This window comes from Camelina sativa, chromosome 10 (genome assembly GCF_030686135.1).
Source record: "Camelina sativa cultivar CO46 ecotype springtype chromosome 10, ASM3068613v1".
Taxonomy (NCBI): Eukaryota; Viridiplantae; Streptophyta; class Magnoliopsida; order Brassicales; family Brassicaceae; genus Camelina; species Camelina sativa.
The window spans coordinates 26,186,401-26,209,086 of NC_141889.1; the positions used below are offsets into that span (position 1 = coordinate 26,186,401).

At 36.5% G+C, this 22,686-nt stretch overlaps 6 protein-coding genes and 1 pseudogene across 7 annotated transcripts; 5 read left to right on the top strand and 2 right to left on the bottom strand.

Annotated features, from left to right (window-relative positions):
• Positions 1-31: 31 nt before the first annotated feature.
• Positions 32-929, bottom strand: LOC104719773 (casein kinase II subunit beta-1-like; annotated as a pseudogene). Its single transcript, XR_015568249.1, has 5 exons — positions 767-929; positions 547-663; positions 300-465; positions 141-187; positions 32-43 (listed from the first exon to the last, which is right to left on the bottom strand). The product of XR_015568249.1 is annotated as a casein kinase II subunit beta-1-like (transcript).
• A 3,151-nt stretch (positions 930-4,080) lies between these two features.
• LOC104719774 (omega-hydroxypalmitate O-feruloyl transferase) lies at positions 4,081-6,307 on the top strand. The gene is made up of 4 exons (XM_010437741.3): positions 4,081-4,411; positions 4,508-4,823; positions 4,928-5,103; positions 5,209-6,307. Exons 1-4 carry the CDS (start codon positions 4,313-4,315, stop codon positions 6,079-6,081), a joined length of 1,464 nt encoding a protein of 487 aa, XP_010436043.1. The 5' UTR covers positions 4,081-4,312; the 3' UTR covers positions 6,082-6,307.
• A 10-nt stretch (positions 6,308-6,317) lies between these two features.
• On the bottom strand, positions 6,318-7,196 carry LOC104719775 (uncharacterized). Its single transcript, XM_010437742.3, has 2 exons — positions 6,912-7,196; positions 6,318-6,823 (listed from the first exon to the last, which is right to left on the bottom strand). Exons 1-2 carry the CDS (start codon positions 7,081-7,083, stop codon positions 6,489-6,491), a joined length of 507 nt encoding a protein of 168 aa, XP_010436044.1. The 5' UTR covers positions 7,084-7,196; the 3' UTR covers positions 6,318-6,488.
• A 1,067-nt stretch (positions 7,197-8,263) lies between these two features.
• Positions 8,264-10,856, top strand: LOC104719776 (putative protein S-acyltransferase 6). The gene is made up of 5 exons (XM_010437743.3): positions 8,264-8,717; positions 9,255-9,437; positions 9,524-9,814; positions 9,906-10,139; positions 10,225-10,856. The coding sequence occupies exons 1-5, from the start codon at positions 8,634-8,636 to the stop codon at positions 10,654-10,656; spliced, it is 1,224 nt and encodes a 407-aa protein (XP_010436045.1). The 5' UTR covers positions 8,264-8,633; the 3' UTR covers positions 10,657-10,856.
• A 230-nt stretch (positions 10,857-11,086) lies between these two features.
• On the top strand, positions 11,087-13,148 carry LOC104719777 (double-stranded RNA-binding protein 5-like). The gene is made up of 4 exons (XM_010437745.3): positions 11,087-11,572; positions 11,659-11,914; positions 12,019-12,238; positions 12,321-13,148. The coding sequence occupies exons 2-4, from the start codon at positions 11,669-11,671 to the stop codon at positions 13,028-13,030; spliced, it is 1,176 nt and encodes a 391-aa protein (XP_010436047.1). The 5' UTR covers positions 11,087-11,572; positions 11,659-11,668; the 3' UTR covers positions 13,031-13,148.
• Positions 13,149-16,471: 3,323 nt separating this feature from the next.
• Positions 16,472-17,509, top strand: LOC104720672 (uncharacterized). Its single transcript, XM_010438550.2, has one exon. The coding sequence runs from the start codon at positions 16,472-16,474 to the stop codon at positions 17,507-17,509; it is 1,038 nt and encodes a 345-aa protein (XP_010436852.2).
• Positions 17,510-20,147: 2,638 nt separating this feature from the next.
• Positions 20,148-22,669, top strand: LOC104719778 (glycerophosphodiester phosphodiesterase GDPD2). The gene is made up of 7 exons (XM_010437746.3): positions 20,148-20,382; positions 20,479-20,663; positions 20,952-21,011; positions 21,107-21,388; positions 21,717-21,812; positions 21,928-22,124; positions 22,252-22,669. The coding sequence occupies exons 1-7, from the start codon at positions 20,313-20,315 to the stop codon at positions 22,475-22,477; spliced, it is 1,116 nt and encodes a 371-aa protein (XP_010436048.1). The 5' UTR covers positions 20,148-20,312; the 3' UTR covers positions 22,478-22,669.
• Positions 22,670-22,686: the final 17 nt, after the last annotated feature.

Here is a 22,686-nt window from a genome sequence, read left to right on the forward strand (position 1 = left end):
TTCTAATCAATTAAAAACAGAAACAAAATCTTTAAAACGTGATCTTTGATCAGAAACCAACACATGAACAAAAATCTATCAACCTAAAGCGATTGTAGAAAACACAAAACCAAGATGACAGGAAATGAATGAAAACTTACCAAGAAAAGATGTGGAAATGTTTTCCCAAAGTAAGCTCCATCAATGTCTGTTTATCGTTTCAAGGAAAACCCCAAAAAAAGATAATACCTATCTAAACTCAAAATAATCATTGCTTTATGCATTTGGAAAGAAGTGAATGTTTGGAAAGAAAAGGATACTGCCTTGATACTTTGATCGTGAGTAATAAATGTCTTCGCATTTTGGGCAATATATCTTCACTGTGCTAGATCGAGGTAAATCGGATTGACCAACCGGAAGACAAGGTTGGTCACAGCAATAAACTCTTGGACATCTTCCAAAGTCATAGTTTTTGTATTTGTCTAACTGCAAAGAAACAGAATCAAGCGGTGCATCTTTGATAGGATGTTATAAAAAAAAAATATTCGAGTTGAAAGATTTGCTTACCATAGCAGCCAACCCTTTGCTGTTTGCTTGTCAATATGTAACGAGCACGAATCAGACCATAAAGCATCTCAGCAGCTGACTCGATCAATTCATTCTGTTCCTCTATAAACATCTCTCCTGTTGCCGGCACAATCCATATCAAACATTCAAGAGACATAATCGTAAAAGCGAAAGGCATATTTGTTTCACTACTATCCCTAAATGCAGTAAACAAACTTACCATGAGAAGATTCAACATCCAAGTAGGGAACTAGACTGCTGAATCCACACAAGTTGAAGTCATCGTGAATGTAATCATCATCAAAAAGTGTATCAGACCCACTAACATATGATTCCTCACTATCTGTATCTGATTCATCTATATTCCCACAAAAAAAATTCATCAGTCACATCAAAACTCCAGAGACTTAAATAAACGAATTTCATTAGAAATAGAGTTTTTGATTAGAAACCCTAATTTGTAACAAAAAAAAAAAATGAATCAAACCTTTGAAAAAAAGAGGGCTTTTGGATTTGGAAATTTGAAGACTTGCAGAAACTATGAACCTGAAAACGAAAGGTTTCGAACATTAGAAAAATGCAATTACGAAAGCAAAACCCTAAACAGATTACAGAAAACACAAATCAAGAAAAGGGGGGGTTTTTTTTTTCTCTAATTCAATTACAGAATCAACATACATATTAATGAGAGAGGTTTCTAAATCGATTAAAACAAAAAACAAAAAGAAAAAGCCAAAATTGATATTTCTGAATCTTATGTAGAGAGATTTCGAAATCTAAGAACACAAAATCAAACAATCAAAAGAGAGCTTTATAAGCAATAAACATAAAATCATTAAAAGGTGAGTTAGGCCCATTACTAATAAAACCCTAAATTATTTAAAGGAGCGAAGATAATCGAACAAAACCTGGCGATGATGAAGATGGTGTTCGAAGAAACTCAGTATCGCCGCCGCTCCAAAGAAAGGAAAAAAAATTGAGATTTTGATCGCACATCGCTTATATCAGTACCTATCTAGTGACCGTTGTGAGAGATACGATACAAAGACGGTGATAGTCTCGCTTTTTTCTATTTAAAAGACGGTGACTCTTCGATATGCTTGATGGAGTTTGGACTACGCAACGTTTTTTAAGTGAAAAACAAAGCGTGCCGTTCCACGAGAACAGTGAAACAGTATGATGTTTTACTTTTGTATTGTGTCAACATAAACAATGAGATGGGCCTCAAAGCAACGAAAACCCAAATGCAATCAAGAAAAATAATCGATTTGCCTCCAAACTTTACATTTGGTGCTTATTTTGATCTCTAATTATCTAACTCTCTAATTATATTTATGCCTCTGCATAATTAAATGTCTATTATGTTTAAGGAGATTCAATCTTTCCGGTTCTATATGTTGTAATATGTGGATGAAGATTCAATCTTTCCGGTTCTAAAGAAGCAAAAAATAAAATAAATGTCACATAAAATGGGTCAAGTATACAAAAAGGTTGACTTCAATTAATATATATACGTGATTCTCTTGGTCCCTCCTCCTCGTTTTGATTCGGTAACCTAAACCTTCTCTTTGCCAAGAAGCCACAAACAAGGAAGAAACCTACGTACATAAGTTGAACTACTTATCTCTATATTAAAATGGAAAAATTATATTTTAATCTTCTCTCTTTTTAACCCAAAAAAATAAAAGTCGTCAAAATAATTCTTAGATATTACATGTTGGAAAAAAAAACATGCTTGTAGTATTCTGTGACATATTCTAGATGTAAACAATGGCATATTATTCTACTTTAAAAAAAAAAAAAAAACAAGATAATATGATAGTAGGCCATGGCTTGGATAGCTGGGTTTTCTATCATTTAACAATTCTAGATTTTCTCTGAGTACTTGAGTTTTCATGGTCTAGGCAAATCAAGATCGCATTCCTCAAATACAAAATATTATGTACTTAAGAGCCACTACAAGAAATAGTGTTATTGCCACAGTATTTTTGCAATGATCATATTCCTTAAGATTTTGTAACATTTTTTTGTTATATTTTTGCAATGATGTATGCACCTAATAATTTTATTGCAAAATAGTGACAAAACTGTCAGTTGCTTTTTTTCATTACAAATTAGCAACAATATTACGACATACGAAAATGTCTTACAAATTTTGCAAGAAATATTCAACGGTTATAAATTATGGCTATTTTACAAGAAAAGTTTAGTGATAATATGTGGCAAGATATGTGACACTTTTGTCACTGTATTTACAACAATTTCTAACTCTTTTGCAACATATATTTCTCTAAAACTACTTTAATATATATCATCTTTTTAACTCAATTACTAGTTAAAACATTAATTTGATGCATATTTTAACACTAATATTGACATAAGATTATTTGAATTTGATATGTTGTTTTTTTTCTGTATACGGTTCTAAAGTAGAACTTTTTCGGTTTAGTTGGTTTAGTCCGTGTTTAGACGAAATTATTATTAAAATTTTAAGTATAGATTATATCTATAGTATTTCTATTTTTTTGTAAATTTATTAATGTCTAATATATGTGTTCGCGATTTAGTTGTATATATTGATAGACATTCATCTTTTATCTTAACGGTTTATTTTATTTTGAGGTTTTATATGCTAAATTTGACTTACAGATTTCTTCTCATAACTTTCATCTTTTATTAGTTCGATCACTTTTTAGTTGTTACATTGAGAAATAGAAGAAAATTAAATAAATAACCAAACATAAACTTGGAAAAAAAATACTAAAACTAATAAAGTATGAGTAAATTGTTGCATTAATACAACACAGATAGCAATATATTACGTATTTCATTGCAAATTTGTAATAATATTTGCTATATTTTTTATGTGGCAATAATTTGTAACATATGGAAGTTGCAAATGTATGTCACAATTATACGACAAATTTACTACAAAAATAATGTTGCATTAATACGACAATGTAGCAAGGATTCTATTTATTGCAAATTTTGCAATATATATGCAACAAATAACAATTTGCAACGCTCGTATAGCAACAATAAAAAATGTGTTTCAGTTTTATTGCATTTTCATATTTACAACAAAATATAGAGATATTGCAACAAATTTAAGCGTAGCTATGACATTATTTTTTTGTAGTGAGCTGTTCTTTGGCATAAACTAATATATATATATTGAAATTTGAAAACGATTAAAAAAAGTAGCTTCATTACCAATATCATAATATATTCGTTAAAAATAATGAGTAATTTTGTGTTGTGATGAAGTTTTCTTACATAAAGGGAATATGCATGATATCATCTATTTGAATTTGCCAAAAAAATAAATAAAAAGCATAACATGAAAACATTGTCGTAACGAGTAAGATAAAATGACAAAGAGAAAGGAAGTTAAGAAGTCATCCAAAAATTGGGAGGCCTACTCTCAACTACCAGAAAAAAAAAAAAAAAAAAAAAAAAAAAAAAAAAAAAAAAAGCACACACAAGTATTTGTTGTGTTAGGTCATTTATTCAGTCACCTAACCCTAACTATATGAAATACGTTAAAATTCATATATAGAAAAATGAAGAGAAAAAAAAAACGATTAGTCAATATAACTTTCTTTTTTGTTTCAAAGAACAAAAATATCCATCTTTCAATCTAGACCGTCCAAGTATTCTCTTTTCATCATTAATATTACGTTTTACCCAAACAAGGACGAGAATTATATGAGCTTGTGGGGTCACACTCACACTACAATGTCCATTGGTTTCCCATATATATCACATGAGAATCCAACTCGACTTCATAACATTCAACACTAGTTATAATCCCAATCCCAGTCACAAACCCATTTTGCTGTCTTCTCCATTTGGATCAAAGATGGTTTGTGTACTTATTGGTCTTCATAATTGATGATCTCTTATTTTGCTTTAAATAATCTTTTTAATAATAAACCTCACGCTTCTTTTGTATATTCAGGTTGCCGAGAACAACAACAACAACAAAGAAGTAACACTCTCTGCATCAATGGAAAACAACATGAAAGGAGCTAACGTTCATCTTGAGGTTCATCAAAAGGAACCAGCTTTGGTCAAACCCGAATCCGAGACACGAAAGGGTCTTTACTTCTTGTCCAACCTTGATCAGAACATCGCCGTGATTGTTCGTACAATCTACTGTTTCAAATCTGCGGAGAGAGGGAACGAGGAAGCAGTCCAAGTAATTAAGAAAGCTCTGAGTCAAGTTCTTGATCATTACTACCCTCTGGCTGGACGCCTCACCATTAGTCCTGAAGGTAAATGGTTGAAGTCGATTAATGATTACTTCTGTTTCTGTCTCAATCTTTTTTTGACACTCACACAATAACATTATTTAATGTCTTTGATGGTGTGAATTCAGGTAAACTCACAGTTGACTGTACTGGAGAAGGAGTTGTGTTTGTGGAAGCAGAAGCAAACTGTAAAATGGATGAGATTGGTGATATTACCAAACCAGATCCCGAAACTTTAGGGAAACTTGTTTACGATGTTGTCGACGCCAAAAATATTCTTGAGATCCCTCCTGTTACCGCTCAGGTATACTTACTTGTCTTCCTCCTCAAGCAATCTTTTTTCTTAGGGTTGCAATTTTTTAAGTTGAGTTCTGATTTGTTAGGGTTTTAAATTGATTTGAGTTAACAGGTGACTAAATTCAAATGTGGAGGATTTGTTCTCGGACTCTGTATGAATCACTGTATGTTCGATGGTATTGGAGCTATGGAGTTTGTCAACTCATGGGGTCAAGTCGCTAGAGGCTTGCCATTAACAACTCCTCCGTTCTCAGACCGAACTATACTCAGTGCTCGAAACCCTCCAAAGATCGAGAATCTCCACCAAGAATTCGAAGAGATCGAAGATAAATCCAACATCAACTCTCTCTACACCAAAGAGCCAACTCTCTACAGATCCTTCTGTTTTGACCCAGAGAAAATCAAGAAACTTAAGATCCAAGCAACAGAGAACAGCGAGTCTCTCCTTGGTAACTCCTGCACAAGTTTTGAGGCTTTATCTGCCTTCGTGTGGAGAGCAAGAACCAAGTCGTTGAAGATGTTGAGTGATCAGAAAACGAAGCTTCTCTTCGCCGTTGATGGTAGAGCCAAGTTTGAGCCTCAACTGCCAAAAGGGTACTTCGGGAATGGTATTGTTCTCACAAACTCCATCTGTGAAGCTGGAGAGCTTACCGAGAAACCATTGAGTTTCGCTGTTGGATTAGTCAGAGAAGCGATAAAGATGGTCACTGATAGATACATGAGATCTGCCATTGATTACTTCGAAGTAACCAGAGCAAGACCGTCTCTTTCCTCGACACTTCTGATCACTACATGGTCGAGATTGGGGTTCCATACCACAGACTTCGGTTGGGGAGAACCGGTTTTGTCCGGTCCAGTAGCTTTGCCTGAGAAAGAAGTAACTCTGTTTTTGTCTCATGGGGAACAGAGGAGAAGCATTAATGTGCTTCTTGGACTTCCTGCTTCAGCTATGGATGTGTTTCAAGAACAGTTCTTACAGATATAATATGAACAACAACAAGAAAAAACATATATCTGGCAATTATTGTCAAAACCTATTCGTTTCACTCTGTTTTTCTTGCTTCCTTATTTTCTTTTTGATTTCTGCTGAATTATTATTATTATCTTCATCTTAAACTTGTCTGTATCTTGCATCAAGTTCCAACCATAAATTTCTATTATTTCAACTATATTGTAATAGTATTTTTATATTATTATTTGATTCATTTCAAGAGTGTTAGATTTCATATATAAAAGAAAACTAAAATTTATGTATGAATAAAATAAACAAAGTCTTAAAGATAAAGATACAGAGGACAAGAAGACAGAACAGAGTGATCCCTGTTCCAGTCTTAAAGACATAGAGTAGAAACAGACAAAGACTAAGATTATTACCAGTTTGTTTGTTCTCTATTACTTGCCACACAAGTCAAGATTCTTTTGTAAGGGTCTGTAATTTAAAGGCGTAAACCCATAGACACAAAGATTAGAGCTCTTAGACTTAATCACGACCTGATCCGTTGTAGTTCTGATGCCTGGAACGTTGCAAGAATCTGAGGAGCTACCGATCAAACTTGCCTGACAAGAAGCCATTAGAGAATCTTCGGCGCAAGAAACGCCTTCTAAAGATGTTATGTCTAGCTTGTAGAATCCAAGCTCATTTGTGGTTCGATTTGCAGAGAACGTTATCATATCTCTAGTTCTCCATGAAGCTGAACTGAATCTGCAGATTACTCTCACTTCCACACCTGTTTTTTTTGTTTTTTTTTTGTTAGTTAGAAACGTTTTAACTTCAATCTAACAAATTTCAGAAATGCTGATTAATAGAATCTTTACCAGGAATGAAGTAACTGTGTTTAGAGAAACTGTTGTTGGAGCAGACGTCGCAATAAACAAGACCTGTTACAGTAATCTTTGCATTTGGTTCGGCTGAAGAATGTTTCAGAGACAGAGAGTTTAAGGACAGAAGTTGCAGAAGTAACAGAAGCATTATCAGTTTATTTTCCATGTCCACAAGCTTGAGAATATTTTGTTTGTTTTTCTATGGATAAACACTTGGTTACAGATGAGGTTTACTATTTATTTATGTGGTTGATGGAAGAAACAGACAAAGAGAATGGGCCAAGAGGTTGAAGACAAAAGATCAAACAGTAACTCCTCCATTTAAACAAAGCTTCAAGGTTGTCATTTTTTTATAATAAACTCAAGACTTCTGTGGAGAAAGAGATGAGACCAGTTAAAGGAAAAGTAGAGAGAAACTGAGAGAGGTTGGTTTGTTGGGTTTCACATTTATTGAGCTCTCATGCTCTCTCTATTTTAAGGGTTTTTGTATATGAACCCCCCTAAAAAAGTTACTAAAACTGGAAAATAGAAGGGAGAAGGTAAACCACTAGTGTGCATATATGTATGGACCACTGAAGCTAAAGTGTAACCATCATCAATTCATCATCATAAACACCACCAAGAAAGTGGTCAGAGGAAATGTGGCTGTTTTTAGATATCATCAATACAAGAAGAAGCCAAACAAGGATATTTTTCCGGTTAAAGTCTCGGTTTTGGCTGAGCTCTGGTAGAGAATTTCAGTTTTAACCTTACAAGATAAGTTTACATTATATAGACTTCTTTGTTCTTCAGTCTTCACATTATAGAAGAGCTGCATAAGATTTTCAGGTTTAAAATCTACATGGGCTTGAGGTTACAGAAGGCCTATTATATAGAATTTGTTTTTTCTCCTTTAATTCTTGTAATGCTTCAAGGTGACTCCAACTCGATTGATACCATTTGTCAATCATTTCTATTTTCAACTTTATTTTTATTGAGCAAAAAAAACCTTAGGTTGTTTAACAATTAACATAATAATCTCCAACATCAACATACATACTTTTTTTTTTCTCAATTGTACTTTATTTATTTCTTAAGCCAACAACATACATACATGTTTAAATAATTGGTAAATTGTTTTTTTTTTTTTTTTTTGGACAAACATATGCAATTGGTAAATTGTTTATATGTTAAATTGGCTGTAAAACAAATGTTTAAATTTAATTTCCGTTATCGAATCTCTTTTATGAATGACAAGGTCGACTAGTCAAGGTAGGAAACAGACCACTAGATAAACGCCACGTCAGTTAATTTCGTTCTTCGCTTTTTTGGCTTATAAAAAAAGTGTTAAGCTGCTGAACTAAAACGACGGTGACAGACTGACATTAGCTATAAGCTTACCAGTCGATTTTTAAAATATTGATTTATCGCAGAGTGTGAGAAAAAAGAGAAGCAAAGAAAAAAAAAAAGAAGTAAAGTGGAGGAAGGAAGAAGAAGAAGCCAAGAGCAAATCTAAGTTCTCTGACTACTCATTTTCATGTCGGAGACTTGCCGGAAGCCTAAGAACCTCTTCAACGGAGACTGAAAAGCTTTTTAATAAAAAGTTTTTATTTATTATTTCTCTTGTTCTTTCGGTTATCTTCGTTTTTAGTGTTTTCCCCTTCGCTTACTTTTGAAGAAATCAAGAGAAAGCGATAGCGAGAGTGAGAAGAGAGAGAGAGAGAGAGAGAGAGAGAGATGTATGTAGTGACGCCTCCTCAAAGATCCGGTTTGGGATCCGACTTTGATTTACGAGTTTACCAAACATGGAAAGGAAGCAATGTGAGTTTTACATTATTTATGTGAAAGCTTTAGGTTTTGGAAATTTTAACTTGTGTGCTTATTATACTTGAGAGATAATTTCTGTTTGTGGTTTTTTCTACTGTGTGGAGAATTCTGTGTTCATGGGCTCTCATTAGTCTGTTCCAATTTTGTATAGCTTGAAAATTGGGACTTGTGTTTCGCTTTTAGGGTATATGTCTGTTAGCAATCCAAGCTTATGATGTCATTGTTGGTAAAAGTCAAGAAGCTCTCTGTTTTTAGGTCATTACACTGAAAAGATGTAATCTTTAGCTTTAACCAAGAACTTAGGAGGGGTATTATCTCATTTTGCTTGCTAAATTTATCTGACTGATTCCATTTACAAATGGTTATATAGCTGATAATGTGTGTATATTGAAGGTTGTTCTTTGGCTTTTAATGTCGAATCAAATATAGTCTAGTAGTAAGGTGGACTGAAAGATTTTGAAGGTCTTTGCTCAATGCCCTCTACTCAAGTGTTGTAACAAATACTCTTTTATTTTGGTCCCATTTCTGCAGATATTTTGTCTTCAAGGAAGGTTTATCTTCGGGCCAGACGTGAGGTCGCTTGGTTTGACCATAAGTCTCATTGTGGTCCCTGTTATTATTTTCTGCATCTTCGTCGCTAGCAAACTAATGGAGGACTTCTCTGATAGTTGGGGAGTATCAATAGTCTTTGTTGCTGTTGTCTTCACCATCTATGTGAGTTATCATAAGCTTAACTTTGCATTGTCAAACGTTTTCTGTGACTGGCTCGGCTCATTCATAACAACTGATGCTTCCCTCAGGACATAATTCTTCTGATGCTTACATCCGGAAGGGATCCAGGGATTATCCCAAGAAATTCTCATCCTCCTGAGCCAGAAGTTCTTGATGGAAACACAGGATCAGGGACAAGCCAAACTCCAAGATTGCCTCGTGTAAAGGAAGTAGAAGTTAATGGAAAAGTATTTAAGGTCAAATACTGTGACACTTGCATGCTCTACAGACCGCCTCGCTGCTCACATTGTTCCATTTGCAACAACTGTGTAGAAAGATTTGACCATCACTGTCCTTGGGTTGGCCAATGCATTGCTCAAGTAAGTTTCTCGGCTTTTTTTTTGTTTTCATGTCCTTTAGTTTCTGACATTAGTCTATATAATTCATCTCATGCTCCTTGGAAATTTGCAGAGGAACTATCGATTCTTCTTCATGTTTGTCTTCTCCACGACTCTTCTCTGTGTATATGTGTTCGCCTTTTGTTGTGTCTATATACGGAAGATCAAAAAATCTGAAGATATAAGCATCTTGAAAGCAATGCTCAAAACTCCAGCTTCCATTGCTTTGATAATCTACACATCCATATCGACGTTCTTCGTTGGAGGCTTAACATGTTTTCATCTCTATCTCATCAGCACAAATCAGGTACCCTAATCCTTTGCCTCGTTCTGTAAAAAATATCTCATTTGCTATGCGTGTTTGATCGTTTTGAGCTTCTTTTATTCTGTAGACTACATATGAGAATTTCAGATACAGTTATGATCGGCGTAGCAACCCACATAACAAAGGAGTTGTTGATAACTTTAAAGAAATCTTTTTTTCTTTAATACCTCCTTCAAAGAACAACTTCAGGGCTATGGTACCGAGGGAAAATCCAATGCCGTCGAGATCAGTTGTTGGTGGTTTTATGAGTCCGAACATGGGAAAAGCCAATGATGATATTGAAATGGGGAGGAAGGGTGTTTGGGCTATGGCTGAACATGGTGGTGGCAAAAATGATGATAACAATGAACGTTTTCATGTTAACGACAACGAGTTATCACCAGACATGAGGACCATAGTAGATAGTGGTGAACAAATCGATAGGCCAAACAATCACCCGAGGAACTCAAACTGGGAAATGTCACCAGAAGTTATGGCCTTATCAGCAAGAAGAGCTTAGAAACAGGATAAGAGAAAAACTGAGAGGTGTTTTCAAATGTTTTATTCATTCTTGTATTGGGTGTGTGTGTTTTAGTTGTTTTAGTAGTATTATTTCAGACAGTTAAATCTTAAATCATTGTGTGTTAGTGTGATCTATGACTTTTAACAGTACTTATTTTTCACACTGAGAAAACAAAATGAATACAGACGATTTTCATACTGTACTTTGCATATGATAAAATAGCTGAAACTGAATTTTCAGATAAGTGGACCATAAGACCAGACAACTCTTATTATACTAGTGTTCATCGAAGCACGGCTCTGCAATAAATGCAAAAGAATCATAAAGGCTTCTTTCTAGTTTCTTCTTCTAAGTTCTGAGGAGAAGAAAGACCAAAAACTTTGGCTTGTTTAAGAGAAAGGTTAGAGATTGAACATTACAAGCCAACATTTTTGGTTTAACAAATTTAAAGATTAGCAATACATAGGTATATTTGACATTGAACAAAGACAAAGACAATGAACAGAATCAACAAATTGGTCAAACTAAATATGAATAGCCTTACTGTACCAGACTAAAAAATAATTTTTCACAAACATTTATGAAGAAAAAATAACTGTTTTTAACTGAGAGTGAAGGTAACTGACCAGTCAAAACACCAGAGACGACAGAGATAATAAAGAGAGTCAATAGGAGTGCTCATAAGTGTGATTTGTATGCACATGTTATAAATTATATAAAAAGACGAACCATATTTCAGTTGAAATGTCAATAGGAGTACTGTTTTAGCATCCTCTAGTCCTCTTTATTTAGAACCTTTTAGTACCTTACCATGTGAGTGAAGAGTTCAAAAACCTCTGCAAAAGCTCTCTTTTTTTATCTCTCTCTCTCATTAAATCTTACTTTCAAACACTAAATAGCCAAACTTCAACAGGTAGGTTTCTTTCTTTGTCTTCTCTTAGACATACCAAAAGAGATTTGTGGTGTTGACTTTGGGTTTGATTTTGGTGTAATTTACAGCAAGAACAAAATGTATAAGAATCAGCTTCAAGAGCTTGCACAGAGAAGCTGTTTCAACTTACCATCATATACTTGCATGAGAGAAGGACCAGATCATGCTCCAAGATTCAAAGCATCTGTTAACTTCAATGGTGAGATATTTGAGAGTCCTACTTACTGTTCTACTCTCAGACAAGCTGAGCATGCAGCAGCTGAAGTTTCTCTTAACGTCCTTTCTTCTAGAGTCCCTTCAAGATCCTTAACTGCTAAGATTCTTGTAAGTTCTCTCTGTGTTTTCTTCTCGGTTTTGATCATCAAGCACAAAAAACTGCAAGAAGTGTTATCATCTTATATCTTCATGTCACTCTCTCTATATTCAAGGATGAGACAGGGATTTACAAGAACCTGCTTCAAGAGACGGCACATAGAGCTGGTCTTGATCTACCTATGTACACAAGTGTGAGATCAGGATCTTGTCACTTCCCTGGTTTCTCTTGCACTGTGGAACTTGCTGGGATGAGGTTTACAGGAGAATCAGCAAAGACAAAGAAACAAGCTGAGAAAAACGCAGCAATTGCAGCTTGGTCCTGTCTGAAGAAAAGTACTCATATTCCACGTTGTTCCATAACCCCAAAAAGCTTCTCATTCTTCTAACTGAATCCATTCTTTATTCTGCTGTGCAGTGTCAAGCTTGGAATCTCAAGATGAAGAGAAGGAACAAGAAGCGGTAGCAAGAGTACTCTCAAGATTCAAACCCAAAGAAGTAAGAAGAAGAGAGACGACAACAAACCAATGGAGAAGAAGAACAAGTCATCAAGATGCAACAAACAAGGATTTGCTGTTTGAGAGATTGAGATGGATCAATCTATTGACCAATCAAGCTTCATCTTCACCATCATCATCAACAACACAGAATCGACACAAGAAACCAAGTTTCATCTCTCTAATTCCCCCACCACCACAGCCTAAATCCTCCAAAATTCTGCCATTTAGAACAAATCTCCAAGAAGCTAAGCCAGAGACAGAGATGATCATCACAAAGTCGTTTCCTTTACCAATGGCTGATCATAAGGCCAAACTCAATGAATCATCATCATCAAACAGCTTCAGTAAGCAATCGCCATTTTCCAACAATGGCAGATACAATTTCGTCGGAAGTTGTAGCCTAATAATAAACTCTAATAGACCAGCTCCAGCGGTTCATATGAGATCAGTTATCCCGGTTTTCGCAGCTCCACCATCAAAACCGAACGCATCATCGTTACCGTCGTCAGTTCATGATTCTGTTACAAATACGCCGGGACTGGGAGGCCAAGAGAAGAAGAAGAGTTCAAGCTGTGAAAGGATCAAACTTGGTTTAGAATCGAGAGTTTTAGATAAAACCCATGATTAGTTAGCTAATTTTGTGGTTTAAGGGATTAATCTCAAATTATATATCCTTCCTTGCTAAGTGTTGTCAGTTGTCACATAGATCATCATAATTCATAATAGACCAGAATACGTTTCCGTTTCTTGTTTTTTATTTTTTTTCTGGTCCGACATGAATTTTGAATGCTTGCGAATTGCACAGAGAACGAAAACACTGAGGGAGAGAGAGGGAGAGAGAGAGAGAGAGAAGAGCATTAAATTGGCGAAGAAGGAAGAGGAAGAGAAATGTGAGTTGTTTTGCAGGTGAGAAAGAAAACAATAAATGGGGTTTTTGTCCTCCTCCATTAATGCGCCGAATGCTCTGTTCTGCTCTGCTTCCCACTCTTCTTCATTAATGGTTTGCTCTCTATACCGTCGGTTCTAATAAATAATACTTTAATAATAGATTAAAAAAAAAAAAGTTAATATTTCGATTCCACACACATCCACAAGTTACATTTTTGTGTGAAAATTAAACAAGTTAACATTTTGGACCATATAGAACATGCATTATATGAAAATAATTCCACTCTAAAATGCATGGAAGTTCATACACATCCACATGTCAACTTCCATATAATGCATGAAAAAAATACTTCCATAATATCAATTATCATAGACATAAGTTTATGCATATGCTATTCCTATAATGAAAGATTTTTTACATTATGAATTATGATTCTAAGTTATATTCTATAATGTCAAATTAGGCTAAACACTTTCTGGAATCAGATAAAGTGCAATTGTGTTTTCGATTGATGTTAAATTATCGTTGACCCCAAAAAAAAAGTGGACGATGAAATATATTATATATAGAATCACATTGAAATTTGGTATGGTAATCAGTCCTCCTACTATCTGGATCGGAACCACATCATTCAATAGATGCCATCAGCATCCGCAAAACAAGACCATCTCCACTCCGTTGTTGCAAGTGTAGCAAAGATGCATTTTACCAAGTGTAAAGAGAGAAAACCCGCATGTTTCACTCAGGATCGGAACAACTCTTTCACTAGATTTGGTTTTCAACAAGGTGTTGAACAATGTGAGAAACATGGCACAAAGTTTGGTAATCCAAAATCTCAAATGGACGATCTCTTCCCTCTAGTATTGGGTGGCGAATTAGCTCTCCTTCTTCCAGTTTGCAACTTTGTTTGTTGTCAATCATTATTTGTGTATACAAACAAACCACGAGACTTGCGTCTCAATCATTTGGGCCGATACATTAATTTGTGGCCATCTATCTAACTTTCTCGTGGGCCGTAACAAACCGAAACATAAATCTAAAGTGGTACCTACCAAACCGTATTACCTACCGGACACAACTCAACCGGCCACTTGTTTGGCTTGGATTTTCATTCATAATACTATTTTCCAGGTTTGGAAACAGCTTATACGTTTTGACAATTTTTTATGACGTGGATCCGAGTAGCAGAAAGCTCACATGTGGTTGGATCTGATCTCTGACCCACGAACCTACCATAAATCCACTTTCTCATTATCCTGACAGATATATCTTGCATTATTACACGTCAAATTTTTAGTGAACTTAAAAAAAAAATAGAAATGCAATCCTTTTTTTTTTTGACAATAGAAATGCAATCCTTTTATTTTGTTTGATTTCCAAAAATGGGTTATCAATATTCAATACAGTGTTACCCTATTCTTAACTTGCAAATCAAGCTTAACAGATCTTGTATATTAATAATAGGAGATCTATATATATATATATATATATTTATTTATTTTAACTCGAAATTTAATAAATTATTTATTGGAAAGCACTTTAAGTGTATCCTTATTTACCATAATCATATATTTTGTTTAAATCTTCCTTTACTTGCAAGTCACGGTTAATAAAATATTGGTGAATGGAACAAATAAATTATTTTTACATTTTGAGTGTTAATAAAAAAAAATATTTGTACTGATCAATAATGATCAACGGAAGAATGCTCTTTTCTCTCTCTTCCGGTTCTCTTGTCTACTGGTGTCGGTTCTTGGTGACCGTTGTCTCTCTCCTCCGTGGAACCTTTCTCCGGTGTCCCCCATCGTGGCCAGTCTGCCGGTTTTTACTCGCATTCTACCCCCATGATGTTGTTTGGGATCATCCAGAGTGGGTTTTCCCCCATTTCACCACTTTTCCAACTTTCTTTAAAAACCGCCACACTCCGATTTCTTCTCTGATTAACCGTTCAGCGGTTGCAAAATTCTTCTTATTTAAAGAGTGTTGGATTTCCCAGTCTCCCTACACGAAATCATTGTTCTTTCATACCCGGCTTTTGTCTTACCCTCTGTCTAAAAACCTAACCCAAGAAATGGCCAATCTCAATTTCCCTGCCGCTGGTGCTTTCGATATTCCGGGTAACCTGTGCGACCAAGCAACGAGATCCTCTCAATTCAGTCTTCTGGTACGCCCGACAAACCCTCGTCGCCAGAACCTCCGTGCAATGATCCGATTCTTCCCTCGTCTTTGGGGGATGGATAATTTGGTCACTGGACGTGTTGTCGAACACGGTCGTTACCAATTCCTCTTTCAGTCTAATGAGGCATTACAACTAGTGTATCGACGGGGTCCATGGAGTTTCAATGAATGGATGGTGGCAATGGAACCGTGGCAACCAAACCTACCAAATGAAAATCCCCTCTCAATCAATTTCTGGATTCAAATTCGAGGAATCCCACTGCAATTCTTCACTGCTCCAATGGTGCGGTACATTGCAGAGACATTGGGAACAGTGCTTGATTCTGAGATTGAGAATTTAGCGGGTGGTAATGTCGAATTCGCAAGAGTTTGCATCCAATGGCCGCTCGATCAACCAGTCATCTTCCAACGCCGGTTCCGTTTTGGGAATGAATGGGCTGAGCTCTCTTTCAAATTTGAAAGATTGAGAAACTACTGCTTCCAGTGTTTTTCTCTATGACATGATCTCTCTGAATGCACAGAAGAACCACAAGAGGATGTTGATGCTCATAATCCTCCACCACCACCACCAGGGGCCATGATCAATGCTCCTAGAATGGTGATTCCAAACCAACAAATCCCTTATCCTGCTATTGCTCAACCCGCAGTCAATCAACTTGGACATCACGATCGTCTGGCCCTCCCACCTCTGCACCAACCGCAAGAGGAACTAACAGAACTGGTACCTATTAATGGCCAGATGATCTCAATCGGAGACCTTCGCAGTCTCTATCACAACTATACTACGGTTGCTGACCCTTCTGAAGCAGAAGCACGTCGTCGAGGTCTGATCTTAGCACTGGAACATACAGGGAACCGCATCCTAGAAGCGGTAACACGTCCTCTACCTCATCTAATGACCCAACAGAGGAAACGACGCAGGATGTCTTCACCAATGGATGCCAGTTCATCCTCTAACACCAATGACAGAGGCGCGGCGGGCCCGGTTCCGCCAGATAACCAATGAGGATAGCCAGTTGGAACTGTCAGGGAATGGGGAAGTTCCCTACGGTTCTACGCCTTAAGGAGATATGTCGTCAATATCTTTTGGACGCAATCTTCCTCATTAAGACGAAGCAATCAAAGGATCATATTACTGCAGTTGCTGTTTCTCTAGGTTTTACTAATTTCTATATTGTACCGCCTCAAGGCCTCAGTGGTGGCTTGGCTTTGCTTTGGAAACCTTCTATCGATATCACTATTTTGTACCAAGATGCAAGACTTGTAGATTGTTCTATTAATGACAAAATCTCTACTTTCTACTTGTCTTGTGTTTATGGACATCCTGATCCACAATATCGATATGAACTTTGGGAACGTCTACAACGGCTAGCTGTCAACCGTAATGAAGCCTGGATTATGATTGGCGATTTCAATCAAATTCGGAATAATAGTGAAAAGATTGGAGGCCACAATCGAGATGCAAGTACATTCCATGACTTCAACAATATGATGTCTACTTGTGACATGCTTGACTTGAAGCATATTGGCAACAAATTCAGTTGGAGTGGACAGCGAAGCATTATGAAGAATGGTATCCGAACTAAAGAGCTTATACAATGTTGTCTGGACAGAGTTGTTCTGAATACAGAATGGTTCTCCTACTTTCCGGCATCAACTGCTGAATTCTTAGAACCAATAGAGTCAGACCATCGGCCTATTGTCGTGGATATTTTGACAGAAACAAGGGTGAAGAGAGGTATGTTCCGTTATGATCGTCGCTTAGCAGACAGAGAGGGTTTTATGGTTCGATCAGTCTCCTACTCAGTGTTAGTTAATGGTAGTCCTACTGGCACTATCACCCCAAAGAGAGGCATCCGCCAAGGTGACCCTATTTCTCCCTATCTGTTTCTCTTTGTTGCGGAAATGTTGACACAGAAAATGCGGCAAGAAGAAGCAAAAGGAAATATCACAGGCTTATCAATAAGCAATAACGGTCCTAGAGTCACTCATCTTCTGTTTGCGGATGATTCACTATTTTTCTGTAAAGCCAATCAGTAGAATAGTGCAGCCTTTGCTCGACTTTTAGAACAATATGGCTACGTATCAGGACAAAGAGTGAACCACAATAAATCTTCCATCACTTTTGGTTCACGTGTCACATAAGAAAAACAAGGGATTGTCCGAAACAAGATCAATATCACCAACGTGGGAGGCTGTGGAAAATATTTAGGTTTACCAGAGGAATTCTCAAGGAAGAAATGTCAGATGTTTGAGTATATTGTTAAGAGGGTGCAAGGAAAAACAAAAAACTGGCACACCAAATTTTTGTCAGAAGGTGGTAAAGAAGTCCTACTGAAGTCTATTGCACTAGCGATGCCAACACATGCTATGAGTTGCTTTAAACTTCCGGTTACTATATGTCAGGAGATCACGTCTCTCATACAACAGTTTTGGTGGGGATCAGATGAGTCGAAAAAACGAATCCCATGGGTTGCGTGGAAACGTATGAACCTACCCAAGTCAGAGGGTGGATTGGGTTTCCGGGACATCGAAAAATTTAATGATGCTCTACTGGCCAAACAAGCTTGGAGAATCATGACATCACCGGAGTCTAATATACAACAGGCATCCTTAAGCCGGAAGTCTTCTCATGGTTGGCGATCAATTTTACAAGAACGTGATCTACTACTCAAAGGGCTCCGATATCAAGTCGGAGATGGTGCAACAATCAAGGCTACAACTGATCCATGGATTCCATCTCATCCACCACGACCAGCAACTATTCACTCCTTACCTACAAATACAGTTCTCAACGAACTATGGCAAGCTGGTGGACGTCAATGGGATGAGTCGAAGTTACGTCAGCATCTTTCACTTGAAGATGCGGACTTTGCCCGACGCATATATATTCCCCAACATCAATGCCCGGATAAACTTATCTGGCATTATACCAAGAATGGAGTTTACGCCATGAAATCAGGCTACTGTTGAGTCAACATTTGCCCGATGACGATGAACAAACTACCCCTCCACCTGGTAACCCTTTGGTAAAACAGAAACTATGGAAAACATTTCTTCCACCAAAACTAAAACATTTCTACTGGCGAGTGTTATCTGCTGCCCTAGGAACTGCTCATGAACTCAATCGTCGAGGAATCCCAATTGAAGAAACCTGCCAACGGTGCTGTCAAGGTACCGAATCAATAAACCACATGCTATTCCAATGTCAGTATGCTTCAATAATATGGCGACAGTCCAATCTCCCTACTGTTCCCACATTTTCATCATCGCTTGAAGATAACGTTGAAGCATTACTTCTCATGTACAACTCTGGCTTGGATAAAAATGCACAACATCTACCTTTTTGGATTGGCTGGCAAATATGGAAATCAAGGAATGATCTTGTTTTCAATAAAGTAACTTGGAAGACAAGTTCAGTACTTCAGAAAGCTAAAGATGATGTGGAAGAATGGCTATCTGCAACACAACCATCATTACATCGGCCTCATTGCAGTACATCATCAACAAGTTTCAATTTCCTCTTACTGGCAACCTCCTCCAAGAGATGTGGTCAAGGTAAATTTTGATGGCAGCTTTCACTTACACAATGGGAGCATAGGAGTAGGATGGATAATTCGTGATGAAAGACGATCTTATCTATTGTCCGGCAGCTCAAAACTCAAACAAGCATCTACACCTCTAGAAACCGAAGGACTAGCATTATTACATGCTACTCAATTAACATGGTGTCGAGGCTACCGACGGGCAATATTTGAAGGAGACTGCAAGTCTTTGGATGATCTTATACATAGAAGAACAACGAATATAACTATGGATAATCTCCTAGTTGATATCCGCAGTTGGGCGGATCTATTCGATAGGATTTCATTCTCACTTACACAGAGGGAATGTAATCAAGCGGCTGATAAGTTAGCTCATTATCAACCAGAAATTAGTAAAACATATTTTAGACCTTTAATGTTTTTACGGAACTATTTATGTAACGACTTTGTAATAAATTCTGTTTCCTAATAAAAACGTTAAAAAAAAAATATATATATATATTTGTACACGTCAGATTTTCGTGGTTCCACGCAGTAATCTTATTTTTAATTGAAAAGCTATTGCCGCCTGCTAGTCTAATTGCTTCAAATTTGACCAACTCATCTTGTAATCAAATTACTTTAAAAGTTCAAAACATTGATAAAAACGTGTAAGAACATATATGGATTTAAATGGAAATTACGTGTTCAGATTGTAACTGCATTTTTTATGTATGTCAAACGCACTTTTTTAAAATTATTTCTTGAACAAACTATTACATTATAATTCTTTTCACACAAGTTTCCTTTCCAGAATAATTTAAGGTTAATTTTTTTTCCCCTATTTTCTGTTTACCGGTCTGAATTTTGGAATTGTTTTTCTATTTATGTAGGAATCTTTTAAATAAATCCAAGAATATATTGTATCACTATGTTTGGAAAAAAATGAAAAGAAAAAAACCAAAAAAAAATCATAATTAAAACGGGAGAGAGAGAGAGTGACTAAGCCGTGTGCAAAAGAAAAACTTATCTCCAATGAGTCATGGACACGTGTAAAAAGATGAGAACCTTACTCTTTTGCGTCGTACCAGATCCCACAAAAGGCGGGAAGGAAACTATCAAGAAAAGCACATTGCTGACGTGGAATCGAATATTCGAAAACGCAGATCCAGCTCCTTTTTTCCTTAGCTTCTTCTTTTTCTAATTACTATAAATACTCTGCAAAAAAAATCCTCAAATCCTCACACAAACATTTTTCGAAATCCCTATTTTACCCTCTCTTTCTCTCTCTCTCTGTCTCTCTCTCTCTACTCGTGAGAATGGCTCTTAGAACTGTGCTCGTCTCCGACGTCCCTAGCCTCCCGGAGTCCGTTTACGGTTTATCCGAAGGTATGATTTATCTCTCTGTTTTTGAGCTATGTCGTCGTCGTCGTTGTTGTTATTTTTTTTTTTTTCTCAAGTTCTTATTTTTTTCTGTTACAACAGGTTTAGAATTGAGCAAACCGAACTCGTTTAGGTTGCCGGGTTTTTCGGTGATCGGACATAGAGGAATCGGTATGAATGTGTTGCAATCCTCTGATCGGAGGACAAGAGGTGTTAAAGAAAACTCAATTCTCTCATTCAATTCCGCCGCCAAGTATCCTATCGATTTCATTGAGTTCGATGTTCAGGTTGGTTCTCCGAATCTTTGATTTGATGTTCAGGTCATGAGGTCAGAGGGGTTGTTCCATTGGGGGTTTATGTTTTTTTAATGGAAGAAGATGCTGATTTCGATTTTTTTCTTTCTTTGGGTGGGGTTTGTGGATGAAGATGCTATTTATAGTATTTTTCTTAGAAAATTGATATGAACCAAAAAAAAAAAAAAAATAAGAACAAGAAGATTTGAAGAGAAACGAGAGATGGCCAATAGAAGAAAAGTGAAAAAACGACAAAAGCTTTGTGTGGTTTTGCTTTTGTAGGTGACAAAAGATGATTGTCCTGTCATTTTCCATGATGACTTCATCTACTCTGAAGAAAACGTAAGTCTTCTTCTTCTTCTTAGATCTCTTTGTATTTTTGTTTCTCTGGATCTTTGTGGGCTTGATGGATCTGGTGTTGTATTATTTTGGTTCAGGGTATTGTTAATGAGAGTAGAGTGACGGATCTGAGTCTGTCTGAGTTTCTCCTTTATGGACCTCAGAAGGAGACTGAGAGAATTGGGAAGACCCTGATGAGGAAATCCAAAGAGGGAAAGGTTTTGAAATGGGACGTTGACTTGGATGATTCTCTTTGCACGTTGCAAGATGCTTTCGAACAAGTTGAACAAACTCTTGGGTTCAATATTGAGTTGAAATTCGATGATCATATCGTCTATGAACGAGAGTTTCTTGTCCATGTCCTGAGAGCAGTTCTTCAGGTATGCCCCAATACTAGCTCCCTTATTCCTCCTAATTCTCATAGGTTCCAATAGAGCCAATTGTTAAAAATGCTCATTTTCTGATAAAATGTGTCACATCAAATTCCTCTCTTAATGGAAATTGAATGAGAAAGGTCTCTACAATGCTAGTCCAAGGTGGATTTTGATAGATCAAGACTTGTTAACTTATCATTTTAAGACATCATGAGCCTTACTTAGCGACGTTTTGTGTTAGACCTTATTTCTACAGAGAAAATGCTTATCTTTGGTATTGTAATGCTCTTGAACTTCTTCTGTTTTCTTATTCAATTCTGTGCACAAACTATAGGTGGTCTCTGATTATGCTAAAGACAGACCAGTGATCTTCTCAAGTTTCCAACCAGATGCAGCAAAACTTGTTAAGGAACTGCAGAGCACTTACCCTGTATGTTCCATTCTCGTTCTTTCCGTTGATTAATGCCAAAAATTTAACTTAAGATCTTAGCCAAGAGTGAATATAGAGTATCCTAATTTAACAATGTTTTCTGAACTGAAACCAGGTTTTCTTTCTGACTGATGCGGGGAATGAGATTCACAATGACGAGAGAAGAAACACACTCGAAGAAGCCATTAAAGTTTGCTTGGAAGGAGGTCTTCAAGGCATTGTTTCAGAGGTAAAAGGAGTGTTCAGAAACCCAGCAGCCATTGCCAAGATCAAAGAATCTAACCTCTCTCTCCTCACATATGGCAAACTCAAGTAAAGCTTCCTTCACTTTTCTTATGCACAACCAATCAAGTTATGACTAATGTCTAAATCCCCCAAGTCTGTTTTCTTATTGCTATTGGGTCCAATCAGTGACTAGATTTTATATATTGTGTTGCAGCAATGTAGGAGAGGCCGTGTACATGCAATATGTGATGGGGATTGATGGAGTGATTGTAGATTTTGTTGAGGAGATTATAGAGTCCACGAGACTCATGATGATAAGACCACCACCATTATCATCAGCACCTTCCAAGGATGATGATGGTGCCATTACAAGACCTGAGTTTTCACAGAAGGAGATTGCTTTTCTTCTCAAGCTTCTCTCTCAATTAATACAAAATTGATGATCTTCATTCTCTGCTTTTTCTTTTTCCCCAAGTTTCTTTTTAGGGTTTGTTTTTCTTTTTAATTTTAATTTTCTTGTTGATTTTTAATTTATTATTCTGGGTGTATTGCCCAATAGTTGGAATTGGAACTGTAAATAATTTTATGTAATTTTCTTTCTTTTCACAAGGATTAGCTTTTACAAAATAAAATCAACTACTATACATCT

Bases quoted from the DNA above. Each gene is read 5' to 3' on its own strand.
- LOC104719774 (XM_010437741.3), top strand. From the start codon at position 4,313: ATGAGAATCCAACTCGACTTCATAACATTCAACACTAGTTATAATCCC. The intron at 4,412-4,507 runs GTTTGTGTACTT...TTGTATATTCAG, and splicing joins CTCCATTTGGATCAAAGATG to GTTGCCGAGAACAACAACAA. The intron at 4,824-4,927 runs GTAAATGGTTGA...GTGTGAATTCAG, and splicing joins CCTCACCATTAGTCCTGAAG to GTAAACTCACAGTTGACTGT.
- LOC104719777 (XM_010437745.3), top strand. From the start codon at position 11,669: ATGTATAAGAATCAGCTTCAAGAGCTTGCACAGAGAAGCTGTTTCAAC. The intron at 11,915-12,018 runs GTAAGTTCTCTC...TCTATATTCAAG, and splicing joins CCTTAACTGCTAAGATTCTT to GATGAGACAGGGATTTACAA. The intron at 12,239-12,320 runs GTACTCATATTC...TCTGCTGTGCAG, and splicing joins TTGGTCCTGTCTGAAGAAAA to TGTCAAGCTTGGAATCTCAA.
- LOC104719775 (XM_010437742.3), bottom strand. From the start codon at position 7,083: ATGGAAAATAAACTGATAATGCTTCTGTTACTTCTGCAACTTCTGTCC. The intron at 6,824-6,911 runs GTAAAGATTCTA...CAAAAAAAACAG, and splicing joins ACACAGTTACTTCATTCCTG to GTGTGGAAGTGAGAGTAATC.
- LOC104719778 (XM_010437746.3), top strand. From the start codon at position 20,313: ATGGCTCTTAGAACTGTGCTCGTCTCCGACGTCCCTAGCCTCCCGGAG. The intron at 20,664-20,951 runs GTTGGTTCTCCG...TTGCTTTTGTAG, and splicing joins TCATTGAGTTCGATGTTCAG to GTGACAAAAGATGATTGTCC. The intron at 21,389-21,716 runs GTATGCCCCAAT...CACAAACTATAG, and splicing joins TCCTGAGAGCAGTTCTTCAG to GTGGTCTCTGATTATGCTAA.
- LOC104720672 (XM_010438550.2), top strand. From the start codon at position 16,472: ATGAGGATAGCCAGTTGGAACTGTCAGGGAATGGGGAAGTTCCCTACG.
- LOC104719776 (XM_010437743.3), top strand. From the start codon at position 8,634: ATGTATGTAGTGACGCCTCCTCAAAGATCCGGTTTGGGATCCGACTTT. The intron at 9,815-9,905 runs GTAAGTTTCTCG...GGAAATTTGCAG, and splicing joins TTGGCCAATGCATTGCTCAA to AGGAACTATCGATTCTTCTT. The intron at 10,140-10,224 runs GTACCCTAATCC...TTTATTCTGTAG, and splicing joins ATCTCATCAGCACAAATCAG to ACTACATATGAGAATTTCAG.